Below are 20,657 nucleotides of genomic sequence, written 5' to 3'. Positions count from 1 at the left end.
TCCTGCATGCTCTCCACCGGGAATCGAGCCTGCAACCCAGGCATGAGCCCTGAACCGGAATCGAACCTCTTGGTGCCTGGGTCGATGCTCAGCCACTGAGCAACATGGGCCAGGCTATTTAATACGTTTTCATGTATTTTTAAAAAAGCAATATTTTTTAGTTTTACCCCACACCTTCCCTGTGTGGTTATTACACCTTCACTTCATGCTGCGATGATTTGTTTGCACATCTTCCCTGACCCCCAGACTCCTGAGCTCTCTGAGGGCAAATGCTGTGTCACCTTCATCTTTTTACCCCTCAGCCCACCTCGTGGTGCCTGACAGTCACCACACGGAGATGTTGGCACACCCATCACATCTACCTGAGCGGCAGTTTGAATCACTGCCACTCCTTGCTTGAATTTCCCAAACCATTCATGCAAATAGGCACTTCTTCCTGAAATTCTGCTGTAAGGAAGAGCATGCTACCTGTCATGCCAACCGCAAAAGGATGGCAAGCCCCCAGGGTGGGAGAGGCCCCATGCAGGGCCCACCCGCGTGCACACTCGTGTTCTTGCATGTCCTTGGGATGTGGCAGCCCGAGCCTTGCACACATGACTCCCATCTGCGGGCACTGAGGTGTAGAATGCACGCGGTGGCTTCTTGCCAAACATGGTGAGCTCGGAGGGCCTGCAGCGCGCTTCCCTCCCCGCCCGCGTCCTTGGGCAGGCGGCGCCGCCGCGGGAGCAGCCGGTCCACCTGGCCACCCGAGGACCCTCCAAGGACCCCAGGACCCACTGACCTGGTGCTGCCCGGGCAGCATGCGGCGGCGCGGGGAGGGTGCGCTGCGCTGCTGCGGCCTCTGCACCTGCCCAGGGACTGCCGGAGGTAAAGGGGGGCGGGCAGGTTCCCGGCCGCTCCCGCTCCCACAGTCCCTCCTTCCTCTCCGGTGGGGGGAAGGGGCGAAGAGAGGGCCCAGGCTGGGAAGCGAGGGTGGGGGCGCCTCGGAGTGAGAGAGCTGCAGGCCGAGATGCCCGCGGGTGCACGCTCGGGACTGTCAGGTGACCCGCGGTGCACACACTAGGGTCCCAGGTGCTGGGGTGGCTGCTCCCACAGGGTTCCTTGGTGACCTTGGGGGTGGATATTTGGGGCTCCCAGGTGGACTTGGGTGTGCACACTCGAGGCTTCCAGGTGACGCGGGAGTGCAGGCGCCAGGCTTCCAGGTGACCGCACGGTGCACGCGGAGCTCCCTGGTGGCTGCGGGGACTTGCGGGGCGGGCGCGCTTCCGCTTCCGCTGAGCAGCCCCCACCCTGGCGCAGGGCGCGCCCCTTGGCGGGGCTGGGGACCAATCCAGGGAAGGGAGGCGCTGCCGTGCCCCCCTCCCCCTCCCCAGCCTCGCAGCCGCGCCCCCTCCCCACCCGTGCTACCCCACCCATGAAGCACCTTCTGGTGCAGAGGAAAGCAGCTGCGGAGGATCGTTTTGTTCTGCCGGAGGATGAGGTTTTGGCTGAGAAATGAAGAGATGGCTTTGGAAGAAATGGTGCAGAGATTAAATGCGGTTTCCAAGCACACTGGTAGGAGGAGCTGCTGGCCTTGAATTCTATGTTCTTAGGGACATGCGTCTAATTTTTGTATAACAGCCTTCATTTTCCCCCCTTAGCAGTAATAACAGGAAAGAGCAGGCATGATGGGCATTTATCTGGCAGCTGATAGGTTTCCACGGACAGTCAGCATGATTTTATTCTGCTGGGATCGATAAAATGATTGCAGATGGGTGCCACAGGCGAGATCCCAGGCTTGCATGTGGAGCGGTTGTCTGAAATCTTCTCATTCAACCTGCATTTCAGTTGCATGTGCAGCCATAGCAATGGAGAAAGCATGAGTATTCGTGGATGGGAAATAATTTGAGCCAAGGGCTTTTCGAGCCTGGCGTGGGGATGGCGGAGATACCAGCCCATTTGGAGGAGGAAAAATCCGGATTGATCAGGTGGTGCTTTTCTCCACCCCATGTAGTTTCACCTAAGACAATTGTTGGGAAATGGTATGGGTCCAGAGTGGAAGGATAGCATTGTTGGACATTGGTTTTCTGTGTTAATTAAAAGATTACTTAAAATAAGCCTCTAGAAGCAATTAAAATGGGTTCGTTTAGATGTAAGAAAAACCTGAGCTGGCGGGGTCTTGCTGTTGGCTTTCAGTCAGTCACATCTGAGTTGCCCTGTGCGGGAGGAAGACACTCGGCATTAACTAGTTTTCCTTCCTTGGAATGAAGAGGAAAGAACCCGGTACAGTTAAAAGTGAGTTGCCACATTTTTGCCTGGTGTTGTCCTACGTTATGTTATATATCATCACCTTGTTGTCTAAATAAGACTTTCCAGCTATGTGGTGTAGATGTGGTATTCTTTCTTTCCTCTTTCTTTCCCTCTCTCTTTCTCCCCCTTCCCCCCATAAGTGGGAGACCCCAATGGCTTTCGAGAGCAAAGCAATGCTTAAATCAGCATAAGCATCATTGTGTGTGACATTCAGTTTGCAATGGTGACTTTTGTGATTACAGCTCCTGGACTTATTGTATACGGGTCAAAAGAAAATAAAGCCGTTTTACGCCCTCTGGCCCTTATTCATAGAAAGGTAGCGAGCTCCCTTTTTCTGGAACACGAGTCACCTTTTGTTGGGTGCGGGGTTTGGCGTGTGGCTGAGGTGAAGGGCGCAGGGGACCGCAGCTTGGCGGGCGGGCTCCCACTGGCCCTGGAGGGGAGGGGCAGCTCTTCACACCCTCCGCATTGGCCTGGAGTCGGAATTACAGAGTGGGAACCGCTCCAAGAGTGATGTCACTCCCTAGCGCGTGGGGAGGGAGGTTTTTCCTTGAGCTCGGAAAGACGCATGTGCATTTTGAATTGCTAAGAGTCTATGTCTGAAGAGCAGGGATGACATTGGCCACTCACCTAACGTGTATTGTGGGCCAGGTCCTTAACTTGACCATGGACTCATTCTAAGCAGAAACTTCGAAATGTGTGTCCTTTGACACATCTGCGCTGCCAGCAACTCCAGGTTTCACCAGACTCTTAAATCCAGGTCAGCAGATGCCTGGCTTTATGAATATCCAATATCATTTTGTTAGACGAGAGGACCCCTGCTTTTCTTCCATGAACACTGCCTCTTCCTTCATTACAAATCCATTTTTCACCCATTCTGCATGTGAGGCAGCCCTGGGCGGAAGCTGGGAGACGTGATGTGGGCTGGAGGGCTCTTTCCCGTGCTGTATTGACACAGTGCCATCCACCGAGCATGGGGGTAGGGGTGTGGGTCTATGTAAACCTACTCGCCAGCTCAGGTCTAAATCCCAGGCACTTCCTCTGTAGCAGAATGGCTTTTACCCAGAGGTCGGAGAGTTGTTCCACCTCCAGGGTGATTTGGGATCAGTGGCAGGTGTGGGCTGGTCGTGCCAGGACATGGGTCTGCATGTTGATGTAGAGATTCAGGGCAGGGGGCCTGACCCACTCAGGACAGGGTCAGAGGGGAGGGCCTGGGTTCAGCGACCTTGCACAGAGCTTCGTGGCTATCTCACCTGCACAGAGTTGGACCTTTCATGGCTCTGCCCTGAACCAACAGGCATTTTATCTTTGTCCACTGTCCCGACATGCTGCTGCCTTATTTTCACTTCACATGTATATGTTGCTCCCGCTCAGCAAGGACATACATTATCTAGTAACCTTGTACATCTGGTCGGTGAATCTTACCTCTTTCTTGACCTTGAGAATTTAAGTTGCATATACTCTTGAACCTGAGCTTTAACCACAAGGCCAGGAGCACTTTCCAGTGACAAAAGCTCCCTTCTGTATGGTAGGGCTTCTTTTCTACCATTTGCATTATTTGGGTTTTCTCTTTATATTTACAGTAATTGGTGAAAAAGGAATAAAGATTTGAGGGAGAAATGCTAATGGATCTAGTTGATTCAGGCATTTTCCGAATGCAGAACAGTCATCCTCGAACTAGAACATCTGAATCATCTGGAGAGAATCATCACAGATTCCTGGGCCTACTTCCAGAGTTTCTGATTCAAGAATTCTGGGGCAGGGCCTGAGAACTTGCATTTTTAAATTCTCAGGTGATGCTGATGATACTAGCCCAGGAACTACATTTGGAGAAGCACTGCAATAGAAGTCTTTAAATCTAGTGCCACCTTCTCCATTAATTAACCTTGAGCAAAATATTAATTCTTGTTATGGATGAAGGGATGAGGGTGGATGGGTGGATAAATGGATGAAGCTGCATACAAGACTAAAATAGAAACTGTATCATATATTGAATTTGTAATCCTCCCGCCCCCAACCCTTGCCCTGGGGACTAACAACTTTTAGCTCTTATACACCCTTGGTTTGCATCAGAACATGAGTGTTGAGGGGAGGGGTGCTGATGAGTCTGCCTCACTCCTCTGGTTGGAGTTCAGCCATGACACTCATACTCTTTGGCCCAAACATCTTCCTTCCCACCCATTCTGTCCCATCTTCTCATCTTCTCCAGTAAGTATACCACCACCAAGAAGCTCACTTTCAACTGACATCTCAGCTGCTAGCTCAGACACTGGAAGGATGGGGCTGTTGTCCCATCTGGTACTAACATCGCAGCAACATTCGCGTAATGAGTGTCCACTCTTCAGATGTGTCCCTCTTAAAGAACCCAGGCATCCCACAGTGGTGTTCTCTGTGCCACATCCAGATTCAGATGCAGGGAGAAGTGAGACTCTTTGAGCGACTCTGTTGCTGAGATCTCTAGGGAACTCTGAAGTCGGATAGTGGAGGTAGCTTTTGTGACAGGCCTGACCTGGGCGCTTCTTTGGAGTACAAATAGATGTTGTTGGATAGAAAGGGTGAGGACATAGAACAACGAGCCCCAATATGTAGACAGTGCTCTGTGGGAGATGATGAGGCCACATTCTTGTCTTTAATTTGTGGAGCCAGCACCCATAAGGGATCCTAGTTCTTTGTGTTCTGGGTTTTCCTAAAGAAACTGTTCAGTGCTGCAGCTGTTAATTGTTACTGTCCTAATGGAAGCCCCTGGGGTCCCTTGGTCCCCCACCTAGGACAGCCTGGCCCTAGCCGAGGACATGCCCACCTCTGCCTGTGTCATCCATCTCCCATTTCTGGCCCTCGGAGAGCTCTGCCCTCTGGTTGTCACTAGTCTCCTGTGGGATTGTGTCTTGCTCCTGGCAGAGAACCCCCTGCACACGTACAAGGGCTCTGGTGCCTGCCTTCCTTTCTTTCCCTATTGGCAGGGCTTGTTGTGACTCATCTGCTTGATAATGCTCACCTGCTCCCTCGGGGCCCCCTGCTACTGATGCCTCGACATGCGGTTGGCATCACGGGGGCTAACCTTGCCCATTATCTCTGTACCAGCCCAAGTCCTACAGCCTTGTGAGGAGCCTGGTCCCTCTGGCCCCCCAAACCCCAGTCAGTCCTGTGAGGGGTCTGGCTTGGTTAAGACATGAAAATGAATAGTTAACCCAGAAATTCCAAAACACAGCCTAAGAACTTTTCTGTGTAAAATGTGTACAAGCTTTTGGAAGATTCTTCTGTGCACAATGCGGCTACTCGGGTTTGCATTACGGCGTCTGGACGTCCGTGTTGTGTGAGGTTGGGCCAGCATGGAGGCCGGGGTCGCCAGTGGGGAGGAGCCGGAGTGAGAGCAGAGGGGTCATGCCGGTGCACTCGTCACACCCGGCTGCTGTAACAAAGGCACCATGGACTGGGCGGTTGAAACAACAGGCCTTTATTTCTCACAGTTCTGGAGGCAGGAAGTTCGAGGTCAAGGTGTCAGCTGGGCGGTTTCTCCCAAGGCCTCCTTTCTTGGCGTGTAGACGGCTGTCTTCCTCCTGTGTGCTCACATGGGCATCCCTCTCTGCATGTCTGCATCCTAATCTCCTCTGATCAGAACACTCATCCCCTTGGATTAGGGCCCCCAATGACCTCGTTTTACCTGAAGCACGTCTTTCAGGGCCCTGTCTTCAAATACAGTCGCATTCTGAGGTCCTGGGGATTGGGACTTCAACGTCTGGATTTTGGAGGCGCTCAGTTCATCCCACGACTGCCTGATGGCTTGTGAACTGTGGGACCACAGCTCCGACCTCAGCTCAGATCCTGAGGGGAATCGGAGGCCTTTGAGACATTTAAGCAGAATTGCGATATGATCTCATCCTGGTGTTTAAAGGCTTGTCTGGCTGCTCATTGAAAAGACAGAGGGAGCCATGTGAAAGGAAAGCCCCCGGCCAGGTCCAGCCCAGGAGGAGTTAGACGGCCACTGGGGCCAGGGTGGCAGGTGGCAGGTAGCAGGTGGTACGGATAGCGGGGGTCTTGACATGTTTTGAAGGTGGGGCTGACCAAGCTGGATGTGGGCAATGAGAGGAAAAGAAGAGGGCTGTGATGCCCATCTGCCATTACCTGAACCACCAGGCTGCTCACTGCTCTCTGGCCATAGCCCTCCCTGGGAAGATGGTGTCTGGCTGAGACATGCTTAGTGTGGCAGCAGGTGGGGGGCTGCAGGACCAGACTATCATGAATGAGCTTTCAGGGATATGAAGTTTCCCAGGACATCCCCAGAGGTAGAGACCACCTGAAACTGCCCGATTGCACCTGTCAGAGGGAAGGATGCCTTCGAGGCTAGTTCAGCAGGGGTTGTTGGTGTGCACATTTCCACACGGAAATGTTCAGGAGCTTTAAATGCAGGGATCACAGCGTCCGGCAGCATTCGACTCCGCCCAGCATGGTCTCCATCGGGGGCATTCGTGCCCACCCTGCCTGCTGTCTTCTCAGCGATGGAATTCTTAAGACTAGTTTTTTCCCCCCAAAATCCATTTTTAAAAATATGTTTTTATTAATTTCAGAGAGAGGAAGGGAGAGGGAGAATGAGAGAGAAATATAAATGATGAGAGAAAATCATGGATCAGCTGTCAGAAGGCATCCCCCTTCTGAGGATCGAGCCCAAAACCCAGGCATGAACCCTGACCAGGAATCAAACTGTGACCTCCTTGTTCATGGGTCAATGCTCAACCACTGAACCACACAGTCAGGCTCAAATCCATTTTTAAAAAAATGTTGAGTCCCTTATGAAGAAAATCATACAGATGAGTGAGATTGACCTTGATGAGGGATCGTTGAATATTTTGTGATGCGTAATTTAGATTTCTGATTAGATAGGTGGGAACTATTTTTAAAAGAAACAAATAGCTTACATAGGAAATTTGTTATGGAACTTGTTAGCAGAGATTCTGGAATGAGTTTTGGAGATTCTGAGCATAAAGAGACGTTTGTGGATGAAAGTAGTCATTTATTCTTATTTAGAATTGCCCACTGGAGGTGTGACTGGTTTCCCCCATCTAATGCAAGGTCCTCAGGGTGTGATCCTAGACCAGGCATCACCTGGAAGCTTGTAATAAATGCAGATTCTGAGGCCTGGCCCAGCCAGGTGAGTGGTGCTCCAAGTGAGGCCCACACAAGTTTGTGTTTTTTTGCGGTGGGAGGGATGGGGGATGCCAAAGCCCAGGTTAGCGGGAAGATAAAAGCTGGACACTCTGGTTCTTCAGTGGACTCCAGTGAGAAACAAGGAGGCACTTTGTGCCTGTGCCACCCTGTCTGGAGCTCCTGCTCACCCTTCAGTTAATACTGGGTCCCCCCTCAGGAACCAGCTCAGGGCCACTCAGGTGAGGCCTTCATCCTGGACCCACATGGCTTTGTGATTCATGTGCTCCTGTGCCCACACTCCTGGGTGTAGTGCTGTCCCCACTGTACTGTCTGCTTGGTGGCTCCTTTGCCACATCCATCAGTTCACTGAGTCTGGACGATGCCCTGGCACTTAAATGTGCTCCATATGTGTTGGACCGGCAGAGTGTAGAAAGCACATGTTGATGTGAATTGAGAAATTGTGGCACGTAGGTGAAACATCGAAAGATGAAATATTTGTGAATACTTCTCTGATTTTCAAAAAGAATACATGTTATTAAGAAACTACGAATTTTCCCTTCACAAATGATGGAAAAATTTATGAGTCCATAAGGAAAGTGATCATCTTCAGCTTCCAGCAAAGATCTAGTAAATTCTTAATAAACTAACTTTTATGAGAGCGTGAGAGTGAAAGTCAAAGGCACTTCATGTTTTGGTGTCTGGATTTTGAGAAAGGCTTTCTTTACATCCTGTGTTGCCCTCCGTGAACGAAGAGGAGGAAGAGTGACCATAGGATATTGAGATTCTTTGGGTTCCTTTTTAGCAGCATTCACTCTCCCCTTCCACTGTGGGCAGAGCGTGTGTCCCCCTTTGACTTGTTCTTTGTCATCTGACTGGCATTGGCCTATTTGGTGCTCCCATGTGTTTGCACAGTTGGCTGGCCCTTCCCGTTCCCCAGTGATCCCTCGTGAAACATAGCCAGGGCAGTCGTGGCTTCTCCAGCCTGGGTCCAAATGAGGCGTGTGGAGCAGAGCCACCTACACAGAGTTTTGAACATGAGAAGAGTACTTATAATTTACTAGAGGCCCGGTGCATGAAAATTCATGCATTGGTTGGGGGGGGGGTGGTCCCTCAGCCTGGCCTGCCCCCTCTCACAGTCCGGGAGCCCTCAGGGACAGGAGGCGACCTGGCGATCAGGGAAAGGCGACACCCCATCACACCTCTGCTGCTGCCACTGCCAGCAGCACAAGCCTCGGCCGGCCCTGGGCGGCTGGGGTGCTGAGGGACTGGGGAACTCCGGAGGCAGGCGCCCCGGCGGGACTGAGGGGTCTGGGCGCCACCATCTTGTGGCTGTGGTTACTGCCATCTTTGAGGACATAGCAGTCAATTAGCATATTCCCTCTTTATTAGATAGGATGTGTTACTGAACTGGTATATAGCTTGTCATGCAGCAGTAGTATGGGACTTGCTAACTAATTCAGACAGTATGCTTTGAATAGTCAGCTGAACAACCAGCCATCCAATAGGAGAATGGCAGTTCTCAGGGGGATGACTCCATTGTCTTCTCATTTTTAAATTATCTGTTGAAATATTCTCTTTAACTATTGTTGGAAAACAGAAGACCTGCCAGAAACACGTACATGCCCGTCCAGCATGCCAGCCACCGTCCAGCAGAAACAGAAATGGAGGTGTTCTCTTGGCCTCCAAGTAGTAGAGTTAAGAGTTAAGAGTGAATCAATGAGTAGAAATTACAGGAAGCACATTTTGACTAAAAGGAAATATTTTTCCAAAGGACTCCAAACACAGAGTGCTGGCTGTTGAGCTGGCTGTTGAGACAGAGCTGGAAAGTGCTGGCCCCTTGACTCCGAGGAGCCTCGCTGGGGACCTGTAGTGGCCTTGGCAGCTCTCAGATTCAGTGGCTTTTAAAATTGCTCGACCTGCTCAAATGTTTTGTAAAGGTCTCGGAGATTTTCATGTTCAATGGACATGATTACACACACACACACACACACACACACACACACACACAAAGTGAGTATTGGCTGTTTGTAACAGTAACACTCTTGGTGGTTAAAATGGAGTGTTCAAAAGACAATCTGTAGGCCCGGCTGATGTGGCTCAGTTGAGCATCGACCTGTGAACCAGGAGGTCACGGTTCGATTCCCAGTCAGGCCATATGCCTGGGTTGTGGGCTCAATCCCCAGGAGGCAGCCGATCAATGATTCCTTCTCATCATTGATGTTTCCATCGCTCTCTCTCCCTCTCCCTTCCTCTTTGAAATAAAAAATATATATTTATTTTTTAAAAAAGACAATACGTATACTTTACAGCAGGGGTGAGAAACCTTTTTTCTGCCAAGGGCCATTTGGATATTTATAACATCATTCATGGGCCATACAAAATTATCAACTTAAAAATTAGCCTGCTGTATTTGGTCAAACATTTAATTAACTCACCCCTAATGTCCTGTCAGGTCCAGACCAAATGGTTTCGAGGGCCTTGTATGTCCCACAGGCTGGACAGCCCTCACCCCTGCTTTACAGTACAGTTAGGTCCTCACTTACAGTCCTCAGTAGGTTCTGTGACTTTAAGAGAAATGAAACCAATTTTACCACAGGCTTTTTTGTGACTATAAATAAGAGTTAACTTCCTACGCTATCTCATCAACATTATAACCAAACATTGTTGTACTAAATGATGTTATCGAGGATCTGCTGCTTGAGGGAGACCTTGAAGGCAACCTGCTTTAAGCATCTTGAAGAGAGCAGTCTTAATTTGAATTTGCAGAAATCAGTCACATTCATGCATCTGCTTTTGCTTGCTAATTATCGCTTTATTTAAGGAAAACGAAGAAATGTAAACTGTTTTGACTTAAGTGGGTCTTGTGTTGGTGGAGCCATATCAGTTCGCTCAACATGATTCTTGCTATGGGTTGCCCTCCTTCGCCAGTGTCTCCAGATGATGATCACATTGTCAGGGTCCTCCCACATCTTTGCTCAGTACTCAGCCTCCCCCTTCCCAGAAACAATTCCTGGACCAGTCAGCTCTCCTGGCCTTGCTCACCTCATTTCCTCATAGCCCCGTGTAGAATTTCATCATGTGCGGTTTGCATCGTCTGTTAATCACTCAACAGATCTGCGTTGTTCTCCCTACTACCCTTAGAGCTCCATGAGAACACCAACCATGTTCCAGGCTCTTGTGAGCGTCCCCCTGGGACCATGCAGTACTGCCTCTACAAAGGCCACTCAGGGTGGCCGGTTTGCTCCAGTCTTTACCCAACTCATGTCTTCCCAGCAGCTCCTTCGGCAAGTGTTCCTGGTGAGAGTACCTTTGCTGCCGGTCATCTGCATCCACTTAATAACTGAGAATTCCCCCTAGAATCAGACTTTTATGGACTAGTAAATATAAAAAACATAATCCGAGAAACCCTTCTTTTGGTATAACTAATAAACATTGCAATGAAAAGCTTTCTAATCATCAGCTACTCGTGAAATAGGTAAATACATTTTCCCTATAAGAGAATAATTTTAACGGTCTGTTAGGGTCCATGGATTCACAATTTAACCAAATGCAGTCTTCTGCAGCTTAGTCTGCACACGAAGGCTGCCTGGGGAGTATATCTGCTCGTTTTCTTCTGTTGCACACACAGGCATAGCCAAGGTTGGAAGCTCTTTCTGTCTGTCCAAGCTTACCTCTTTGCCAGGTTATCATCTCTGTGTAAGTAGATAGCAGTAATCCTTGCAGTTGGATTTGTACTATTATAAATATTATTTTCACACTTCTGTATTTCTGATCAACTAAGAACTTATCTGGTCATATTCATTTTATACCCCTGGTTTTAGAGAAAGAAACATGTGTTCTATCTTTCAAAACAAGCTATTGCAGTTGTCAGATGCACATACAAAAATCTAGTTGCCTAAATTGTAATTCCACTTAAGCTCTGAAATTAAAATATAGCTGATGTTCTTGTAGTCCTATTTGGATAAAATGTGGAATGAGGTTTTCTGCCTTGAGGGATGATAAGAAGAATGACACCACTGCAGAGAGCCAGTGTGAGTGTTAGTGATAACACTGTCTGGAGACATCACCTTGGGTTCAAACCCCGGCTCTGCCATCTGTCAGCATGAAGTACCTCGGTTTCCCCATCTGTAAAGTGGATCCACAAGAGCAGCTTGTCAGGTTACTATGAAGAGCAAGGGAGTTAAAGTCACACGAAAAGCACTCAGAGCTGCCTGTGGGCCAGAAGGTCTCAGCAAATACTTCTCAATGCCGTTGTCACATACGCATGTGCTTAGTGAGTGGCTGGCTCCTGCGCTCAGTACATGTGGCTGCCACTGTCATTATTACATATTATCACCCCCAAGTATGTTTTCCGATGAACAATCCCGGTAATGAGGCATGTGGAGATTTCCCAGGCAAGTGAGAAGAAAAGGGAAGCATCTGAGAGACCGTGGCTCAGAGAGGAAGGGACGTGTCAGGGGCTGTGCTACCCAGATGGGATTCTCCAAAGTGCTGTTAACACAGAGCACACCCTGGATCCGGGCCGCAGCACCAGCTTGTTAGGAAGGAGTTTCAAAGTAGGATCTTTCTAGTTCCCCTCAGAGGAACATGCGTCCCAGCTTAAGTCCCAAAAGGTACACAAATACTGAGGGAAATGAACTTTTGGGAGACCTTCAAGAAAATTTAAAGATGTAAGTTTGACAGTACCAAAGAGTAGATGCTCTTTCTGAATTTTAGAATTAAGTGGTTGATGTGTATCTAAATTCGGGTTTCAGCAGATGTTCTAGCATTTTGCTTTGTTTCATTATAATAACAGTATTAAAGAAACAAATCCAATCCCAACGCACAAAGACCAATTTCTTATTTTTATAGTCATACCATGCCTGTGGCACTTACTTCACCAGAGGAAAGAACTGGTGTTAATTTCATCCATGACATTTTGGACAAGATTTTGGGGATGGTGAACTGTCCCAAATATGACTTCACTTTTATAAGGATGATTTGTCTTTAAAGATAAAAACTCTTTCAAGTGTTTGGATTTCTGAATCCTTCAGAAGGAAGACTATGTCATCTGATATTTAAATGATGACAAAATACAGGAAGTTGTTGAATGCACCTACATGTCAGGTCTCCATGATTTGTCAGTTTTATAATTTTATGACTCCATCAATTTTGCAAGGGCTAAAATTTTTACTGTTTTCTGAAAGCCATTCTTTAGTACCGGCAGGATCGCTCCCTTGTAAAGACACGTTCATTCATCCTCACCGGACACTCAGAGAGAGTCTGCTCTGTGCTGACGTGTCCGCCTGGTGGAACCTGACAGTGTGGGTCTGCCTGGGTCTGGAAACTTCACCAGGAACCATCTAGGCACAAACCATCGCTTAATGTGAAGAGTGTTAGAACCTCATGTGGAAAGTAGAAATGAGCATTCTATGCGCTGCATGTTCATTCCCTCATTTAAGATTTGGCCCAGCCACATCCCAATCTATGTCTTTGAAAGATTGTTTTTCAAATGCAGCTTAGAAAGGACTCAATCACCATGTCATCTGTTATCTGTGTCTTAATAGACTTCTCAATGCACGCGACTTGGGTGGGCATAATCTCTAGAGTTTGTCATGATTGGTCAGTTGTGGTGGAACTTTCTTTTATAAAATTAAGCAGATCAATTAATTATTCTTTTACTCCTAAAAAGAAACTTTGGTTTCTCCAACGATGGTTTCATTCCTGGGTTACAGAGGCCTCAGAATTTTAGAGAATTACAGTGTCTTACGGGTTATCTTGATTGCCCAGCTCCCAGAATTTTCTGTCATTGTTAGAGGGAAGATGTTGTCATTAAAAAATGACAAGAAGTAGCCTGACTGGAAGCCCCCTATTAAAACTGAACAATTTAGTAGTGACTAGCAGTGTGGCTCCCTCAGGAAATGCCATCAAGTAGGGCTGTGAGGTTGTGACCGAGAGCAGTGCCAGGTGAGGGGGGTGGTGCTCGGCACTGAACAGGAGGGGGCTTCGCCAGGTGTGTTGCGGCCCTGGACCTCAGGGATTACCAGATTTAGGAAGGAATATTCAGCGCGAGGAGAACAATTCATCCATCCACCCACAGCCAAGCAGGGGTGCCAGGCACCAGGTCCAGCGAAAAACCCAGAAAAGGGATGAAGTGCGGAGAAGTCGAAACCACGCTTGTCCGTGGAGGGAGGCGTGCCCGGCGGGGCCGGGGACTCCGCAGTGGGTGCTGGTGTGCGTGCCTGTGCGTGCCGACCTCGTGCAGATTCCCTGAATGCAAGCGCCACGTGTGGTTTTCTGCACACCGTTTTTTGAAAGAGAGAAAACAGATTTGTACCCGAGTCCTCAAGTGTGGCTTCAATGGAGCGTTCAGCAGGCGGCCGCTTCCCTGCCTGCATCAGCCCCGGAAGAATTGAATTTTCAATGACCCAGCATCTTCTTTGGTTGAAGACTGCACTAAGTACCTCCCTGCTCTCCTGCCATGATTAACTTCAGATGCTTTTACTGCCAAAAATCATGCCATTTATTGACATGAAACTTAACAATAGCTTGAGGCCCTATTGTGTAAAATATACTCTTGAGGCGTAAGATACAAGTCAGTCCACTTCTCAAGTGCTCTGGTTCCTTCAGCTTCCCCTAGCCTCGCCCAACCCACCCAGCAAAGGCCAGGGCCATGTGAGGGCGAATTGGATCTCAAGTGTTTTTTGTATTTTTTCACTGGACAGCTATGAGAGGGGTTTAGGGGAGGGCACGCCCACTGGCTGCTGGGAAAATCCCTTAGAGTTTTCAAGATGTTTGCCAAACCCAGTGGCTGCAAACGTACAAGACGGGGAAACTGACAGATTGTGAGTGAGGTTGAGATTCAGAATTGACTTTTGGAAACGGTTGCAATTAGTAACATCTTTAAAACATATTTAGATATTTAGGGGGGAACGGGGTTAACCCACATTCACTGGATGGAAAGAACACATCGAATCATAAACTGCGTGAGCACGCACGCGCGCATGTGTGTGTGTGTGTGTGTGTGTGTGTGTGTGTGTGTGTGTGTGTGTTCTGACTTCTGGCTGCTCAGGGAATGGTCCCCACATTCCAAATTTTCAGTTTTCTCTGCACATCTTAACACTTGTGGGGGGAAGGGGAGGGGAGAAAGATCCACGACAGAAATTCTGTGTTTCTGAGACGCATGGCAGATGCTCGCTGCGGTTGGTCATCGGCTGGTGGCGGGCTGCTTCTGTGAGCACGTAGCAGTCGCGTTTCCGCGGGTCTTTCCCTGGGGTCCTGTGTCCTGAACCTGATTGAAGGATCCCTGGTCACGGGAAGAGGACCTGCCACATCAAACACACCATCTGTTTCCTCCTGATTGTGTGTTGGGAGGGCCTGTGCTTAGAAGCCAGTGTGAAGGGCAGACATGCAAACTCGAGCGCCCGACAGCCCCCGTGGCTCATGCTTTGAATCTCGGTCCGGGTTTTCCTTTGCCTCTGGGTGAAGGAAGTGTTGACTGTGACTGTCCAGGTTCTGTGCACGGTTTTCCTCTCGTGTCGTCTTAAGGAGGCCGCACAGTGAGCTAGCTTCCCTCCGTGAGGTCTCAGGTGGCCCCAGAGGCCGGCTTGCCACACCCACAGGTACCAGCTGGGCATGGGGGGTGGTGGCAGGGGGGTTAGAGTAGCCAGCACCAGCTCCGCCTGCCCTGTCTCACTCTGTACACCTTTAGTGCTCAGAAGTGCAAATCTCCGTGTCACCAAGAGCGTGCTGGGCAGAATCACTGTCTGTGGGAAGCTGCCCGCTTAGGGGCTGAGGAAGCGCACGTTCCCCGGACCAGGACTGTCCCCTCAGCTTCACAGTCTCCAGCGGGAAGGACGCATCCACCTAGGAACATGCCTGGGAGGAGGGGTGCACCCTGAAAGGCTGAAATTAATAAATGCGCTTATCTTGCTGTCAACCGGAGATGCCTGCTCTAATCACAGTAGCTTATACAAGGGCACGTGGTGCAGGGGTACAGCCTGGTCCTTCAGACAGACCTAAGTGCTAACCTCCGTCACGCCCTTGTTCTGCAACCTGCAGCATGGAATGAGCACGCTTACGCCCTTCGAGCCTAAGCGTTGCATTTTAAATGGCACTGAAGTTTGCTGCCTGTCAGGTTGGAGGCAAGGATCTGCAACACCAGCATGTGCCCCACGCGATGCTGGCACAGAGCGGGCAGCAGCTCTGGGGCAAGAGAAGCATCCCCAGTGGTCCCTGGGCGGTCCTGAACCCCACCCCCGCCCCGGGGGAGTTGCCAGGACACCAGGCTCTGGAGCCGCTGGGCTTGGGGCAGGCTCAGCATCTCTCCATGGAAAGTGTCGGCTTGCCAAGCAAAACGCCGTTATCATTTCCTTTTTCCCAAGCTGGACAACAGGCGGGAGCAACAGGCAGCGGAACTTCCAGTTTATTTCAAGAAAGCCTGGGGCTGCTTCCCCTCCCTTCCTCCTGCCTTGTAGTTGTACAGTTGTTTGTTTGAACTTGAGACTTCCTGAACTTGGAAGGTGTTTTTGGCATGGGCCCTCAGAGCAGCTCCTTAACATTCGGAGCTCCGGCACAAGCCCCCTTTCTAAGGAAGGAAACGCCCAGAACTTGCAAATAGAGTGGCTGGGTGCGGTGTGGCCTCGCCTCCACTCCACAGGAGCCTTTCTCTGACACCACAGGCATCTTCTCCCGCTGCCTGTCCTGCAGGGTGTGGCGGGCAGGCTAGCATCCCTGTCTCTGCGGGAGGCAGGAGGCAGGCCTGGGGCGAGGGCAGGTTCTGAGCTGCGCAGAGGGGACTGTCAGTGCAGGCAGTTATTCCAGAGCGAGGCCTGGACTTGGGGACTCCAGGGGACAGACTTGACTTGACGCTCTGGTCGCTAGAGATTGTGTGCCCGGCCCCGCGTGCAGAGCGGCACCGGGTGCCCTGGCCCCCGTCATCGGTGCCTGCAGGCCGGTAGAAACCACGTTGCTCTGGCACAGGGGCCGCGTTTGGACCTCGTCTGAGCCTATCCTGAAGATTCAGAGCCTCCGCTGCTGCTGCTGCTGCCTGTCCCTGGTGGAGAGACCAAGTGATGGCTGAGAGGCGAGCGTCACAGGGAGCCCCTGGGGGCCCCCAACGTCGATTCTGGCTGCTGACCCGGAGGCGCCGGGGGACCTCGAGGCGCCCAAAGCCCGGTGAGGCGGGAAGGGGTGGCACCGTCCAGGGCACACAGGGACAGGCTCCAAGTGTCCCCTTAGCAGGCAGGCACTTGCCTGTCCATTTCTTTGACTGAAAAATGTGTGCCATTTGCAATAGTTTTTTAAAAAGGTTAGAAGTGACGTGTTGGGCAATCTCCGCTGAAGCCAGACTTCAGGTCTTGCTTCATTTGCTTTACTTAAAGTGTTCCGGTTCTGAGGAAGCTGGACTCGCCTGTCTCTGCTTTGCTGGGCTGATCATGGGGTAGACACAAGGAAAGCATTTGGTAAGTTGAGCACCTGGGCACGCGAGGCTTACATGCGGTGCCCTTTCTGCCTGGAGGGTGCCCTGCAGGTGGGAGGATGGATGGAGCAGAGCCCTCCCATCCTGCCCCGGCGTCCGAGCTCCTGTCCTCTGCAGCCAGACACCAGAGCCAGCGAGCCAGGCTCGGGCAGGCGGTTCCCTGCCAAGGAGCAGGCTGCCTCGGAAGGGCTGCTCTCTCTGAATGGCACTGCTTCTACTAGAAGAAGGCGCGGGAGCTTTGAGCATTTGCTCAGCCAGACGGCACAACTGAAATTCTCACGGGTCTCAAAATAATGTTTTTACAAATTGACTTCCAAAGGAGCAGGGATATTCTAATAGACTGAGTTGGAGAAAAGAGCCTTGTCACACATTTCCGGTCCTCCCTCCCAGGAGCACCCCCTCTCTTCTTCCGGAACCTGAAAACCCCTTGCAGCTGTGCCTGGCTCTGTGACCCGGGCCTGCTGTGGGGCATGGTGAGGGCGTCAGGGTGGCATCTGTTCCCTGGACAGATGCCCTGATGTAGCATGCAACTCATCAGGAATAGGTCAGAGCCAGCTCCACGCCTTTCTGGGAGTGGGGGCCCCATGGCTCTCTCCCTTTTGGGGAGGGTGTAGGGCCGGCCAGTTAGCACTGGGGAGAGGATGATAGATGCCTGTGCAGAACCAGTGAACCTCTGTGAAACCTTCCCTGACCTTGGTTGTCGGGGCCTTGACCAGCAGCACCCCCTGGGCAGGGCTGAGCGCGTGGCCCTGGTGTGGCTGGTGGCCACACTGGTGGCCTGGGGGTAGACTCAGCCATGGGCAGGAGAGCTTCCTTCAGTTTCCCTTTGGGTGAGGGGGGCGGCGGGGACTGAAAGCCTTACTGCTTCCACTTCTCGGTGGTGATTCTGAGCTCAGCTGCATCGGAACAAATGATTCAGGGTTAGGCCACTGACTTCTGCCCTAACAGAGTGCGTGGCGTGGTTACGAGGGTCTTGTGTGGCCCCTGGCCCTGCCCAGCGCATACAGGGATGAGAAGGCCTCGTTTCTGTCTCTCCAGTCCTCCCAAGCCCGCTGTTGGGTGTTGAGGTGGGGCGGTCCCCGAGTTGTTTGACCAGACCCGCCCTGGCCCTGGGGGTTCTGTGCTGTGGCTCTGTTAGGGTGGCACCGAGGACCCCTGCCTGGGAAAGGGCTGAATTATCATCCTGATGCCTGGAGACTTAGAGAGGGAGGGGGGTGGCCTGAGGCAGCCCCCACTGCCCCCGCCAGTCATGTGGCCTGGGCAAGTGGATCTACTGCTCCAGGGGTGTCCCGTTGGGGAATATGGGCCCCCAGGTCTCTGAAATGAAGGCCCCCCAGGTGTCCCCTTCCCTGTGAAATGGGGCCCCCCCGGGCATCCCCGTGCTGTGAAAGGAGAGCCCTTGGTGCTGGGGTCATCGCTGAGCCTGTGCAGAGGTCAGGAGCAGGGAGGGTGCCCTCTGACTTGAGTGGCTTCTCTCTTCGTCGGCAGCACTCGTTAGATAGCTGTATGCTGTGGCTTTGCCTGTCGGTCATCAGGACCCATGTGTAGGACAGGCAGTTCAGTGCTCTGTGACATGAGGCCTGGGTCAGCCTGGCTCCATGCAGCCCTCCTGGCTCAGTGTCCCGCCTCCCTGCACTCCCCTTCCCCTGGCCTCCCCGCACTGCCCAGCCTCCCTGCACCTGCGCAGCCTGGCACTTCACAGCTAAACCCCCACGACCTGCAGGAGTGGAGACCCAGCTCTCAGACACCCACTGCTTACACTTTCCTTGCTCCCAGAGGAGCAGCCTGGCTCGGCAGTCTTCCTGCCTGGGAATTTGTCCTGGTTCCTTCCTCAAAAACCCATGGGTACATGCATGTCTGGGTCAGGCTGGCCGGGGGCGGGCCCGTGGACAGACCTCTCCAGGCTCCGCAGCTCCTTTCCTTGGGTTGAGCATTGAATGAAGTATCCTCAGGTTGACTCCACAGTCAGACTTCACACTCCAAGTAGAGGGCACGGGGAGAAGGGATAGTGGCGAGATTGTAGTTTTCTTTGATAACCAGAAACAACGTGATACCAATTAATTAAGTGGGAGTTAGAGATAATCTCTTGAATGCACCTCTGATCTGTCCTACTTTCAGCAATAGAACCATGACCTAGAGTGGGCACTTGAATGCACAGGGAAGGGCATTCCCTCTGTGCTCATCCGTCCTAGGACATTCGTTTCAACAAGCCAGGAAAACCGACAGTTTTACTTAGAACTGAAAGATTCTCTTTTTGGAAACATGCTTCAGGTTGACAGGGACCATTTTAAACAAAACCAGAATTAATTAAAATAAGCAAATAGATATATTTGAGACAACTGGGTGAGTTGGTCGCTGCAAGAGAGCACAGAATTTCTCTTTGAGCTTCCTGGTGGCTAATGCAAAGAGGGAACATGTTTGGATTCCAGGTCACATGCAAAATAAAAGGTCATTCTGGAAGGAATTCTGGAGGAAACCAGTAACTCAGCTGTGTACAGTGGAAACAGTGGCTCACTCCGTGGGTGACCCCTTTGGAATATCTCCTGTCTTTTGGAAAATCAGGCACCTACAATGTTTCAGTGAGGCCTTTTCCAAAGGAAGCAGAGACAACAGTATGGCTCCGGCATTTGTTTGGGTTCCTCTGCCTGTTTCGGGACAGCTGACTGCTGGAAGGGGGATCTGACCTGTGGCTTACAGTCTCTCTCAGCAAGACGAGCTGCCATCGGTGCCGTGTTGGACCTCATAGCAGAGGCCGCCAGATGTGAGGCTGGCCTTCCCTGTGGCCTGGGGAGGCACAGGCCCATGCCTGTGCTGAGGCCAGCACTGAGGGGAGGATGCCTGGGGAGGAGCCCCGGGTTTCTCGTAAGCAGCTTTAAGTGAGCATAACCATTGGGGGAGACGCAGTGTTGATACTTGGCCTCATCTGGATCCGGTGGGTCTCACTCAGAACAGCCTTTATGTTTGCAAACCTGGTGTTCATCTTTTCAGGAGCCACAGAAAGCAGAGGGGAAGCAGGCGTCCTCGTTGTTGTCGTTCTCTTTGGCTTTTTGGAACTCCCAGATGAGCGGCTAAGGCCGGAAAAGACAAGAGGAAAGTGTGCTGTGTTATTTAAAGTGTGCGTATTCGGAGAAGAAATACTTGTGTTGAGATATTTCCTGAGGGACTCTAGTCAACCTTATTGTAAGAAGTTTCATGGTTTGAAGAAATCTGGTTATTATTATTTTTTTATTATGATTTTTTAAAATATCAGGCAACGTGGTGGAAGTCACTGCTCCTGGCCTCCTACCCCAACCACCCAGGCCAAATTGGCTCAGGCCCCAGGAAGACTCGGAGCTGGGGTGGGAGGGTTGATATTTCTGCTCTTTGGGGAGCCCTGGGGCTGCAGGCTCAAACCCTCAGCTCCCCAGGCTCCACTGTCTAAGCAGCTTAGACTACAGCGTGTCACGAGGCATATCACTGGTCACCTGCTGGTTGGGGTCTACGGACTCTGTTTGCGGCCTTGATCCGTGAGCATGGAGGGGGGGGCAATATTTCCCACTGTCCCCGGGGAGCCCAGGCCATCTACTAGGCAGGGTAGGGCCAGCTGTGATGGGAATGAGGCGGCTGAACATCTCAGGACTCTACAAGAGGGTGTCCAGGTGGGGGCGCCTGCTCTACACCACAGATTGTTAGAGACACAGACTGAATGGAAAGCTAAGAAGAGAAGTGAGGGGCGTTAGAACACTGTGCCTGTACCTCTGTTTTGCTCATCCGCCTTTAAATAAAT

At 51.2% G+C, this 20,657-nt stretch overlaps 1 protein-coding gene across 4 annotated transcripts in view; it reads left to right on the top strand.

Moving 5' to 3' along the window:
• The first annotated feature begins 1,292 nt into the window (after positions 1 to 1,292).
• The window catches only part of MCF2L (MCF.2 cell line derived transforming sequence like), a 112,731-nt gene continuing 93,366 nt past the window's right edge, over positions 1,293 to 20,657 (top strand). For 2 of the 4 annotated variants that reach the window (XM_081082353.1, XM_081082352.1), the window contains exon 1: positions 1,411 to 1,554. In XM_081082353.1, coding sequence (XP_080938479.1) covers positions 1,476 to 1,554 — 79 coding nt within the window. In that variant the 5' untranslated portion in view covers positions 1,411 to 1,475. Of the gene's footprint in view, positions 1,555 to 16,355; positions 16,588 to 20,657 lie in introns of those variants that run through there. The other 2 variants (XM_081082351.1, XM_081082349.1) reach the window with 2 other exon arrangements.

This window comes from Myotis nattereri (genome assembly GCF_964212035.1).
Source record: "Myotis nattereri genome assembly, chromosome: 2".
NCBI lineage: Eukaryota > Metazoa > Chordata > Mammalia > Chiroptera > Vespertilionidae > Myotis > Myotis nattereri.
The sequence above is the reverse complement of the archived record's forward strand: the minus strand, read 5'-3'. Positions and strand labels throughout refer to the sequence as shown.